The sequence below is a fragment of the Fusarium pseudograminearum genome, chromosome 1 (assembly GCF_000303195.2).
Source record: "Fusarium pseudograminearum CS3096 chromosome 1, whole genome shotgun sequence".
In the NCBI taxonomy this organism is placed as follows: Eukaryota; Fungi; Ascomycota; class Sordariomycetes; order Hypocreales; family Nectriaceae; genus Fusarium; species Fusarium pseudograminearum.
The window spans coordinates 6615288-6627365 of record NC_031951.1 but is presented as its reverse complement, the minus strand read 5'-3'; the positions used below and the strand labels follow the sequence as shown (position 1 = coordinate 6627365).

Sequence of the window (12078 nt, the reverse complement as noted above, 5' to 3'; positions counted from 1 at the left end):
GGCAGCTTGCGTGTGTCAACGCCAAAGAACAGCCACCGCGAACAACCAATCGTCGTCACTTTTTTTCACTCTGACACGCACGGATATCATTATACAAGTCTTCTCATAGGACAGACAACGACGACCCCTGCGTCATGCCAGATGCCATCCTCGGTAGTATTCCCCTTAGTTGCCGTCGATGCTTATGCTTCATGTTTAGCTTCTTGGCTAGCATTTGACTGACGCTATTCGGAGGGATCGTCGTTTTCAATATCTTCGATGTAACGCGTCAGTCACCGCGAATGTCCATGCGCCTCACTCTGGCCGTTACTATGGCGGACTTGTTGAGGAAGACCACACGGCATGTGGGATATCATGAACAGAACAACGGCAAAGACAAACCAGAGACAACTCTTGCGACTCAAGCCACATAAAAGCAGACAACTCCCAGATGTAATCGAAATATCTATCCATCCAAGTCATCCAAACACCTCAGCAGCCTCACACAACTCCAATCCTCACAAACCACCGCCAAAATGCCTTCTATCAAGAACGTCCTCGCAAGCTTCGCCCTCGCAGCTACCATTGCTTCGGCCCATCCCGGACACGACATCGCCCATGAGGCCGCTGAGCGCCGCGACTTTCTCAACTCCGTCAAGAGATCATCTCTCGCTCACTGTGCCACCAAGCTCAAGGCTCGTGGTGTCGAGGCCCGAAACGTTGCTCGTCGCTCAGCCCAAGTCAACAAGGCTCGTGCCAAACGCGCCTTGAAGAAGCGAGAGGAAGAATCTGCCCTGAACAAATCCCACAACCAGACTGAACAAGGCTTCACCGAGTGCACTGATGCTGCCGCCTTCTTTGCCAGCATCAACTCTTGCGTCTTGACCCCTGAGGTCACCCAGGGCCCTTACTGTAAGATATTCACAATACCATATCCTGAATGAACGAATACTGACAAGAACTAGACGTCGCTGGCGAGTATGTCCGAGAAAACGTTATCGAAGAGCAAGACGGACTCAACATTGTCCTCGACTACCAGGTCATCGACGTCGAGACCTGTGATCCCGTCCCCAACGTCTACCTAGAGATGTGGCACTGCAACTCCACTGGTGTATACTCCGGCGTCATTGCAAACGGCAACGGCGACAACTCCGACGAAACAAACATCGATAAGACCTGGCTCCGAGGAATCCAGAAGACCAACAGTGACGGTGTTGCTCAGTTTGAGTCCATCTTCCCTGGTCACTACACCAGCCGAGCGACTCACATCCACGTCATGGTTCACACCAACGCCACTCTCCTGGCCAACCACACTCTCGGCAGCGACAACTATGCCAGCCATGTCGGACAAGCCTTCTTCGACCAAGATCTCATCTCTCAGGTCGAGACCCTCGAGCCTTATGCTTCCAACACCCAGGAAATTACCCTCAACGAGGATGATGGTATCTTGAGTGAGGAGATCAGCACCGACGGCGTCGACCCCTTCATGGAGTACACTCTCCTCGGAGACAGCGTCAGCGACGGTCTCTTTGCTTGGCTCGCTTTCGGCATCAACACCACCGTCTCCAACTCTGTTACCCCCGCTGCTTACTACTACAAGGAGGGCGGTGTTGCCAACGGAAACAGCGGTGGTGCCCCTGGTGGCGGTGCCGGTGGTCCTCCTTCTGGAATGCCTTCTGGATCTCGTCCTGGATCCACCCCTTCCGCTACTCCTGATGCCGAGTAAATTGGGAAACAGACTCTAGACTAATCTTTGGGTCGCATCTGTTGCCGGACATCGTTTTGTTGGCCGATCTACCCGATATTGCCGAGTTCGTGGCTGTGCCGTTGGACAAGGGAGGAAAGATTTTGCAGGTGGCGTACAATTCTCAGTCAGGCACTGAGTTAACCTTTATTATTATAGAGTGGTGGAATAGCTGGAAATCTGTAGATGCATTTTGATAGTATAAATTATATGATTGCCTTGTGCCAACACGTTTTTCCAGCATCAGTAACATCTCTTTAGACAAGTCAGAGCTATTCTATAATTGTGCTCACGTGTTGACAACACTTTTCAATTTGCAAGGATTCCTTCCTTTGTACAGCTATTAGGCCAGTGCCATTAAATCAACTGGCTGTGCCGGTAATATGACTCCGGGCGCACTGTGATATCCGGCTTGCCGCATATCGAAGGCCGGAACTTACAAAACCTTTATGGAGTCTCACCATACTTTAACTAACAGATGAACAATCACAACGACCCGATTGGGGGATGATTCGCGCAGGAGGGTATTGGAACCGGGAATAAGAGTGCGAATGCCAAGATCCACATGCTCGACATGCTGTGTACATAAGTCTGGCTTCTCCGGAGCTGAGCCAGACAGAGGGATGATCTAATGGATTTTTCAATACGAATACGCACTATTTAATCATTTGGATTTTCCATTGCCTCCAAATTTGAACTTTGCGGTGTTGAGTTGATCGCTTATCTAGCTTTCAAACATGAGTTTCCAAAGAGTTGGTCTCGTTGCCATGCGTGGTACATGATATTTCCTTACCTCCAAAGTCATTGTCACTGATCAATGCATTAGCAATTTCATCGCGTCCAAGCGTGAACTTCACCCGTAACACTGCTAAAATAGCATTTACTCGTCTGTTGTCTCAGAAGTCACAGTGAGTCTCAAAATCAATATCGCACTCATCGCTGACCTTTTCCCAGAGCCCCCACCATCACAAACCTCAAGCCAGAAGAAGGTCACCAGATCCTTGTAAAACAGCGTCTGAACCGACCTGTCACTCCAAACCTCGGTATATACAAGATCGGTCAAATCTGGTTCAGTGCTTCGGCTTGGACCAGAATCACAGGTCTTGTTGTAGGCGGCACAGCGTATCTCACGTTAGGCGCTCACGCTGTTGCTCCTTACCTTGGACTAGGCTTTGACTCTGCGGCTTTGGTCTCAGCTTTCGGTGCACTGCCTTTTGTTGCCAAGACAGCTATCAAGTTCGGCTTATTGGGTTTCCCTTTTTCGTACCACTTCATCAACGGTATTCGTCACCTAGTGTTTGACTTGGGGATTGGATACAAGAAGGTTCAGTTCAAGAAGTCAGAAGTAGCTACATGGACTCTCAGTGCCATTGGTGGACTTGTATTGGCATTCTGGTTGTAGTATCATGATTTACCTGTAGAGTACGATATGGAGGCTCAACCAGCAGGATCCCAATGCTCTAATCCATCTAACATTCAAACTTCTCTGAAAGTGGAATTGCAATGCTATTGTGAATTGCGTCACTGCCCAGGCGCCTATGGCCAAGTTATCGTTGCCATTGCACCATTCTGTCATGTGTGACAGAGCCATTAGATAACCGACATTTAGCCTTGAGATAATGATTGACTCACCTTCCTAAACTAAATATGTCGGAGTCATAATTTCTCAACTTCCCTCTAATTCATCATACCAATAAGTTGTACGCAAACTCAACATGGCTGACTTTGTCGAGGTCTATTCCACCATTTCAACAGAGCTGCTGACGCTCTTGAGCAGCCACTTACCCTATTCTTTACCCCTCCTTCGTCGACTACAATTCACCAAATTCGAAGGGGGACTACGAGAAACAGCAAAGGTTATTTTTGTAGCTGACTCCAAGATCAATGATGGAGACTCCCCCAAGAAATTCACGGCCATGTACGTTGACGTCGGGGGTGGACCTGACACACAAGCATGGATCTATTCCACCTATGAACACCCCGACCAAGCTACGACTAGGGACACAACTGTCTATCAAGAGCAACTTGACAGGATTGTCCAAGAGAGTATTAAAATAGCAAAGGACTACGGCCGAGAACTTGTATATGGCGATGCTGTCTTGCTTGGTACACTTCATGACTCTGTTCGTGAGCTTCTGTATAAAACAGGACGTGTAGAACCTCGCGAAACAGGAGCATACGATAAGTGGCTTTTCAAATACGAGGACATACCCAAGGACGAAGTCAAATTGCCCGAGGGTATGAAGTGGGGAACGGCAACGGAGGACGACTGCCGGATTGTCATCTCCCGAACTGATATCCCTAGGACTGTGTAAGTCTTGACAGCTCGTGGTAGGTATCTTGCTAATAAATCGTTGTAGACAGGTCCTGCTTCGTATGCCAAGTCTGATGATCAAGCTCGAAGATGGTACCCCTGTATCTTGGGCTTTTCTAGGTATCTTCTTTCAATCTTAATCATGCGGCCAGCTCTGATTGAGTATAGGTTTCGACGGTTCGCTGATCAGTCTTCACTGTGAAGTAAGTATACCGAAATTTACAGAACCATGGTAGCTAACTATGCTCAGGAACCTTACCGTCGACGAGGACTCGCCAAAACACTGGCTGCAAAGCTGTTTCGTGAAAAGTCCCTTGACTTTGCGGATGACGGTTGGTGTTGTGCAGATGTGGCACCCGAGAATGGAGGCAGTAGGGGGATGTGCAAGAGCCTGAACGGAAAGCCATATTGGAGACTGTCATGGTAAGTTATTTTGGGGAGATGATTTCGTAACCCAGACTGACAATATTAGGGTGTTGCTTCATGTTGGAGAAAAAGTACCAACTCAGAAGAACGGAACAGCATGAGAAGTGAGAGCTATGAGGGAAAGTGCAGCAACGGGTATCGGCATTTAGGCGAGGGATCAAATCGGCAAAGTGCCTAGAGAAAATGGGACACAACGACTAGATTAAGGAACATGATAGAGGTCTCCGAAAATACATAAAGCTTAAAAAGAGGAATAAGCCAACCGAAATGACAAGTCATTATAACCCTTGGCTTGCCTGATCTGTCCTCAGGGTATCAGGAAAATTGGCCGCTGAAAGCAAAAGAGACAGAATTAGTAGGTTAGCTTACGATACTGATTCTACTGTTTGGGTTATTTAGTTTTGTACCCTAAGACGTGGGAGGCCAACGTTCTGCTATCTTAGTACCCAGTAGTCTGTCAACGAAGTCATGGCCCACTCAATCGCTCAGACCTCGTTGGAGAAGCAAGGGTCGTTCTCAGGATAGCCGTAGTTTGTCACAATAGTCTTGGTGCAAAGGCCAGTATCTGGACGAAGCCGAAGCTGAATATGATGTGGATCTCGTAGAGACAATGGAAGCTTCCGCTTCTATATTTTAGGCTAAATATTAGCAAAGCTTAGCCTTTCTTAGAATAATTATACTTTGGGGTAATCTACATAGATTGACTTGGTTGGTGAAGATCTATCTGTTGATCCATATTGACTGAAAGGTAACTGTTGCCTCTGTCACATCGGATTCCGGTTCAATGCTACCCTTGTATGTGATATGCCAACATGTTTCCCGATAAATGTGACATTAATCCCATGGATGTTTGCCAAAACAAAAATATTTCCATCCAATCGCACCAGATACATATGTTCCCTATGCCAATCAACGTCGTCACGTTTCCCTCTCGGCAGTCAAGGCTACAGGTCAAAAATAGTCCCATGCCCAGTTATTGTACCTGAAACCGCCCAACTTTGACATCTGGTGGTGGCTCTTTTGTCATGTTTCAAATGGAGCAAGGATTCTGGAATGCCAAGATGGGTAAAAATCCCGAGACGCGTTGCCAACTAGGGTCACACTATGTTTCAATCGAAATTAATTGTGGTCCAACATGGTCAAGCCTGACGTGTATGACCAAGAAATTGAGTTCAGTTGACAGGAAACGACGCAAGTGATTCTAATGTAGTGTTTCCTGTTTGTTACCTGTTGTTTCGTTGCAAGAGAAGGGACGCATTCAAAACACCAAACACGATATGGTTGTCTGATGTTATAACCATCATTACATCAAGTCTCAGAAATGATGTGATGGAATTGAAGATCAACCAATACCAATATTAAAATACTACAGAGTACACTATACACACCATGAAATCACATTTAGCCGACGGAAATATCGTCCCAAACCTCAAGACAGCATGAACATCGCCTTGGCATATCGGATTCTCGGCCCACGATCGATTCATGATCCTTCACTGACCGGCAACAAGGCATTGATTTTGCGGTTGCATAAACATGATCAAATCGCCAAGTCAGTCGCTTAACGGACGGAAAAATTATCGAGTCGATCCTCCTTCATTAACATGGTCCGATCGGCAACTCGGTCCACGGCAGTTGTTTCAGCCTCAGCAACCCACTCCATGAAACAAGGGTCTTTCGACTCTTGAGTATCTAGCTACTTATCTATATATTTACTATTTCCTCTGCCTCTTCTTTGTTGGATCATCCTTTCAGCTCACCATCACTCGCTTTCTACTCAATCTTATACATTCTTTTCTTCTCTACTTGATTCAGGAATCAACTATCTTTCTCCAAAATGGTTCGCATCATCTCTGTCTTCGCTGGGCTGTCGCTCGTAGCTGGTTCTATCGCCGCTCCCTCTCCTGAAGGCATGTTCTCCAAGCTTGCCAAGCGAGGTGGTACCCCCAACAGCTCGGGCATGAACAATGGCTTCTTCTACTCTTGGTGGTCTGATGGTGGTGCCGAGGCCACTTATGAGAACGGCGCTGGCGGCTCTTACAGCATGTCTTGGCAGACTGGTGGTAATGTTGTCGGTGGAAAGGGTTGGAGCCCTGGAAAGGCTCGGTAGGTCATACTTCAATGCCATTTACAAACTCACTCTAACGCCCCCAGAACCATCTCTTACGAGGGAGAGTACAAGCCCAACGGCAACAGCTACCTCTCCGTCTACGGATGGACCCGAAACCCCTTGATCGAGTACTACATCGTCGAGCAGTTCGGCGACTACGATCCCTCCAGCGGAGCTCAGAGCAAGGGAACTGTCGAGGCTGATGGCAGCACCTACGAAATCTTCACCCGAACCCGCACCAACGCTCCCTCTATTGACGGCACCCAAACCTTTGAGCAGTACTGGTCCGTTCGCAAGGACCACCGATCCACTGGCAGCATCGATGTTGGTGCTCACTTCAAGGCTTGGGAGCAGCACGGCATGAAGCTGGGTACCCATGACTACCAGATCCTCGCCACTGAGGGCTACTTCAGCAGCGGATCTTCCCACATGACCGTCTCCGAGGGTGCTTCTTCCGGTGGTGGTGCCGCCACTGATGGCGACAGCGCTGCCAAGCCTGATGCTGGTAACGGTAATGCTACTCAGCCTGATGCTGGCAACGGTGCTGGTGCTGGTAACGGTCAGGGTGATGCCGGCAACGGTCAGCAGCAGCCCGGTGCCGGTGCCGGTCAGGGCCAGAACCAGGGTAATGGTCAGCAGCAGCCTGGCTTTGGAAACGACGGCCAGCAGCAGGGTGGCTCCCAGCCCCAGCCCCAGCAGCAGGCTGCTGATGAGTCTTGCAAGAGCAACTAAGTTAATGACATAACTGCCGGGTATAGAGTCTGGCACTAAGTTTCTCTTTCATGAGGAAAAACGCGTTGCCAGAGGCCAGACGGTCTCAGAGATATGCAGTTTGTGTGATGGTTGTTGTCAGCTTCTTGTGCCTTTTGCACAGAAGTGAAAGGAATCGTATTTATTTCTTGTATATATGAAATGTTTGCCTGCAGTTTGTTGCAGTCACATAAGATATTTCCACACCAATGTGATCTCTAGACAGAATATTATTCGTATATGAACGAGTACCTAACTTCAACACTTGTTTCGTCCAGACTTGAATCTGTAAGCACTCCGTACCCTACTACTCTATTTTGGCTGCTATTCGTCGTAAAATCAGGCTTGACTCTTGTCATACTAGTGTTGACATAACAACTCTATCGTACGTTTGATAGGATTGTTATGTTCATTTATTTGCATTTATTCTGCGAACATATCTGTAACTCTGCACCACTGTGAAAAGCCAATATCCGCTCCAATACCTTCCAGCACAATGGCATTCACAATTGTCTTACAAGAATAATGAAGGGATAATACCAACAGATAGAGCGACAAAGAAAGTCAAGAGTCCACCATTGTCGCTGACGCTGTGACCTCTTGCCACATTTTCACTATCGGTGCTGCTATTACCTCCGTCTGCCTTTCCACTAGTACTCGTCGGCTTAGAAACATTATCTGCTCCGGTGCCCGTCACCCCTGAGTCCGTAGTCTTGCTGGGGATCTCGGTCAAGCTCGTAGTAGGCTTTACAACGGCTGCAGCAAGACTACTTCGGGCCTTCTTGACGTCAAGGTCGCAAGGCTTTGGTTTTGGCGACGAATCCTGCGAAAGAATAGGACAGCCAACTGTGTGGTTCTTTTCAAGCTTGATTGACGTTCCCCCAATGGCACACCCTTCATACTCGGCAATGGCTTTCCTAGCTGTCTTTGCGCCTGGGCGGAGAGTGAATGTGACGTTTCCCGAACGTTGGAATTGGTTGTTTTTCAAGAGAACGCTGCCATCAGACCGCGGCTCACATATAGTTGTCCATCGAAAATCCCACTTCAGAATGCAAGAGTCCTCTTCGCCACGCCAGTACTGGAATTGGTCTTCGTCAGCGTCGGCAATGGCTTGACTGGTATTGAGAAAATAGTATGGTTCTGTGTCGGGGAGGAAGTCCAAGTAGAGCCGACCGATGCCAAATAGCGTGTAAGCGCAGTCGAGCTCCCAGTTGAGAGTACCGCTAAAGGTGGTCAAAACTGGTGCGTTTTGGAGTCCAAAGATGACAGGAAATGGTGCTTCTGCTGCGTATGTATCTTCTCGTGGAAATACGATGTCGACTTCTCCGATAGCGGGGAATGAGACGACATCGTCGTCGGAAGCTGCTGCCAAGATTGAAAAACCCAGGCTGATGAGTGTTGGAACGATGGTATGCATATTTATTCAACTGATTGCAATCAACAAAGAGTAAAAAATAGAATGACCCGAGACCAAATGAACTAGGTGGAAACTGGGATGTATTTGAGCTATTTGTGAAGTCCTGGAGCGATGGTCAGCCCTTCGAGCATGGATCCATCCCTGTTCCTTGCATTCAGAACCAACTCGATTTGGGGTCCAGCTGAAAGGCTGAAACCCTTAGCGTTGATAGTTTGATTGTGATTGAGTTTCCCCCAATAAGTTTCGCACGATTTCAATAACATGACACTGGGCAATTCATGGCGGCAAATCATAAAGAAGGACGTTGTAGGTGGGTCACGTTCCTTCCTCGATAGTGAATCTTGGGCCATAGCTGATAACCTTATCTCAAACTCTACGAGCTTAATTTGATATTGGCATATATGCGTTGGAGGTTGGAGTTTACGGGCCAGGCATGGCAAACGCAAATAATAGACTCTTTGTGGTAGTTTAGTGACGTATCAAAGCAAGAAGCGCTAGGGGGAAGGCGATTGACACGAATGTGATCGTGGTGGCTTCCCACCGCCGTGTCGTGTCTGTATATCACCAAACTGGATTTCAACTTTCAACAACAACAGAAAGGCAACGTGGCCGAGTGGTTAAGGCGATTGCCTCGAAGCAAATTCCAGATAGCAATTCCGTTCGCGGGCGCAGGTTCGAATCCTGCCGTTGTCGATTATCTTTTTGGTGTTTGTGATTCCGAACTTTTTGTCGCTTTGAGGGCATTACCCACCACCCAAGTGGAGAGGCAAGCGACGAGACAATCGTTCTAGGCTCTGATACGTCACTAGTATGATCAGAATAACACTCACTCTCTTTAGTTTTGGAAGGATAAACAAGGGTGGTTGTGCTGATAGTCTATGAAAGCTAATGTGCATCATACGGCTGGCCAGCTGATGTATTCCGTTCAGACAGCGCGCGAGTAATAACGACCAGAGGCAGACCAGCTAACTGTAGTGCTTAAACAAAGCCAATATTACGAAACCCGTTTTGACCACTGAGGTTGTCACTGTGGAACACATGCAGTATCAAACAGTAGCTAGCATCTCCGGCAAAGTTTGAGAGTTTGAACTCTAAATTGACTTACTCTTATTGGGACGGTATGATGAATTATCCCTCTTAGTGTAGATTACGACATACTCTGTGCTTCCTATGCTGTTGTGAATTGTATCATTGTTGTGTTTCATTTTGTTGTTATACTGGAAGCCGTGGACAAATGCGCAAAGCGAAACGTGACTGCCCATTGGTCTAAAAACAGTAGTGGGGCGCTTTAAGGTTCAACGGTCCGTGGCGACCCCACATCGACCTCTGCCACGTGCAAAAGGATAATGAGGAAGGCAGACAGCGAACTCCTACCTGTGACAGAAAACAATCATTACCTAATTACAAGCTATCTGCGGCTACATCACTCCTTGTATCAATTTTGGCTTAGCCCTTGACACAAATCTGTGTTGTTTTATGTAGTTTTACAATCACCCAAACAAAGCGGTTACGTGACTAAGCTATCTTAGCAGCGCCCGGCAAGACCTTGTGAAATCTCTCACAACTACCGACACCATCTCATAAGCTAATTGCCAATGCATCACTTCCAATATGACCCCATTTTGTCCTCGGACCTTCGTTTACTTGAACTAAACCCCGGAGTGTCTGAAGACCCTCTCACAGGTGCCATTTTGCATAGAACCTTCCTGCCCAACGAAAGAACGATCCCGGATTTCGATGCCATATCGTATTGCTGGGGTGATCAGTCTCAGCCCGATTCCATCGCATTGTCGCAAGAGCATCATTTATATATGGAGCAGTCATTCCAGAATCACTCCATAGGACGGTTACAGATCGGAAGGAACTTGGCCGCCGCGTTAAGAGCCCTGCGGTACCCCGAAAGAAAGCGATTGCTCTGGTGTGATTCTATCTGTATAGATCAAAACGACCTCAATGACCGTTCCATTCAAGTTCAGAAAATGCATCATGTATACTCCTACGCTGCGTGTGTAGTAGTATGGCTGGGCCCAGAAACCCCATGGAGTGCCTTGGCAATGCATACATTGCGCTCATGCGCCGAACTGGTCGAATCGGTTATCATGGACTATAGTGTCGTCAGACAGTTCTTCACATTCAAAGACCCAGCGCATGCTAATGGAGGACTTGCCAGAGATGGCCTCCCACTAGATGTGAAACAATGGCGGGCCATCGAGGAAATGCTGGCACTAGACTGGCATAAACGTTTGTGGACTCACCAAGAGGTTGTGCTGGCAAACAAGCAAACATGCATCGTGATGCTTGGTTTGGAGGAGATATGCTGGAAGCAGTTTCACGATGCAGTCAGCGTTATATGCTTCCTTACGAGTCCTCCAACACATGCTATCGATGATCTTGTTGCATATAACCAACATGCACAAGTTGTCGGGGATAGATTATTAGCATTTGCGGACGACATGGGAAAAAGCTACAATTGGCTTGGAGCTCTCCTGGCCACCAAATACTTCGAATGCTCAGATGATCGCGACAGGATATACTCTTTACGAGGCCTTGTTGAACCAGATGTGGCTGAATTGATTGAGGTAGACTATACCAAGTCTTTGAAGCAGATCTTCACTTCAGTGTGCCTGAATGAGATCACACGACAGCAGGATCTCGACTTCCTGACGTACTGCAACGCAGCTGCAAGTCCAAGCTGGGTGGCAGATTTGGAGTGGCCATGGGGAGATCTTACTGTGGACTCTAATGCGGGAGGTAATTCGTCACCTGCAGTAGATCTAATCGAGCCACATGTATTGGAAGTGGCTGGAATAGCATGTGATGAGATTCATGATGAGCCTTGTCCTCTTCGCCCTAAAGAATTAGTTGAGCCTCTTGGCGAATTCCGCCAGAGGATCGTTGATACATTCCTGTCTTTGGTGTCTAAGGAATCACTTCAAGATGACTCAATTCTAGATCAATTGATAATGGTCCTCACCTACGGGCAGGTTAGGGACCACACCACACAAAAGTTACACCCCCCTGGAGTGTATTCTCTTCATAGCCTAGGCGATTGGAGAAGAAAGATACGACAATGGATAAACGGCGAATATGGTTACGAGAAGGACAATGTGCAGGAGCCATGGGAGAAAGATGATGTGTATTTACGGAGCTTGCCCGTTGGAGGGTCGGTATATGGCTGTGTAAAAACATGCCGTGGAACGTTTATTCGTGTTCCGATGGAGGCTCAGAAGGGAGACACCTAGGGATAGGGTTTCCATCTTCAATTACACTTTTTGAGCATTATGACTCCAATGCCCTCACAAGACCGGGTTTTTTTATGCCCTTGCCCTACTATAAGG

General features: G+C 47.7%; 6 protein-coding genes across 6 annotated transcripts; 5 read left to right on the top strand and 1 right to left on the bottom strand.

The window, feature by feature from the left end:
* Positions 1–515: 515 nt before the first annotated feature.
* On the top strand, positions 516–1705 carry FPSE_05749 (uncharacterized protein; the record flags this gene model as incomplete). Its single annotated transcript, XM_009258867.1, has 2 exons — positions 516–891; positions 945–1705. The coding sequence occupies 2 exons, from the start codon at positions 516–518 to the stop codon at positions 1703–1705; spliced, it is 1137 nt and encodes a 378-aa protein (XP_009257142.1).
* Positions 1706–2460: 755 nt separating this feature from the next.
* FPSE_05750 (uncharacterized protein) lies at positions 2461–3125 on the top strand (the record flags this gene model as incomplete). The annotated part of the gene is made up of 3 exons (XM_009258868.1): positions 2461–2497; positions 2550–2631; positions 2678–3125. 3 exons carry the CDS (start codon positions 2461–2463, stop codon positions 3123–3125), a joined length of 567 nt encoding a protein of 188 aa, XP_009257143.1.
* A 313-nt stretch (positions 3126–3438) lies between these two features.
* On the top strand, positions 3439–4564 carry FPSE_05751 (uncharacterized protein; the record flags this gene model as incomplete). The annotated part of the gene is made up of 5 exons (XM_009258869.1): positions 3439–4034; positions 4084–4157; positions 4206–4240; positions 4288–4460; positions 4510–4564. 5 exons carry the CDS (start codon positions 3439–3441, stop codon positions 4562–4564), a joined length of 933 nt encoding a protein of 310 aa, XP_009257144.1.
* A 1736-nt stretch (positions 4565–6300) lies between these two features.
* Positions 6301–7305, top strand: FPSE_05752 (uncharacterized protein; the record flags this gene model as incomplete). The annotated part of the gene is made up of 2 exons (XM_009258870.1): positions 6301–6569; positions 6618–7305. 2 exons carry the CDS (start codon positions 6301–6303, stop codon positions 7303–7305), a joined length of 957 nt encoding a protein of 318 aa, XP_009257145.1.
* A 532-nt stretch (positions 7306–7837) lies between these two features.
* FPSE_05753 (uncharacterized protein) lies at positions 7838–8740 on the bottom strand (the record flags this gene model as incomplete). The annotated part of the gene is made up of 1 exon (XM_009258871.1): positions 7838–8740. One exon carries the CDS (start codon positions 8738–8740, stop codon positions 7838–7840), a length of 903 nt encoding a protein of 300 aa, XP_009257146.1.
* A 2099-nt stretch (positions 8741–10839) lies between these two features.
* FPSE_05754 (uncharacterized protein) lies at positions 10840–11982 on the top strand (the record flags this gene model as incomplete). The annotated part of the gene is made up of 1 exon (XM_009258872.1): positions 10840–11982. The coding sequence occupies one exon, from the start codon at positions 10840–10842 to the stop codon at positions 11980–11982; it is 1143 nt and encodes a 380-aa protein (XP_009257147.1).
* Between the last annotated feature and the right edge of the window lie 96 nt (positions 11983–12078).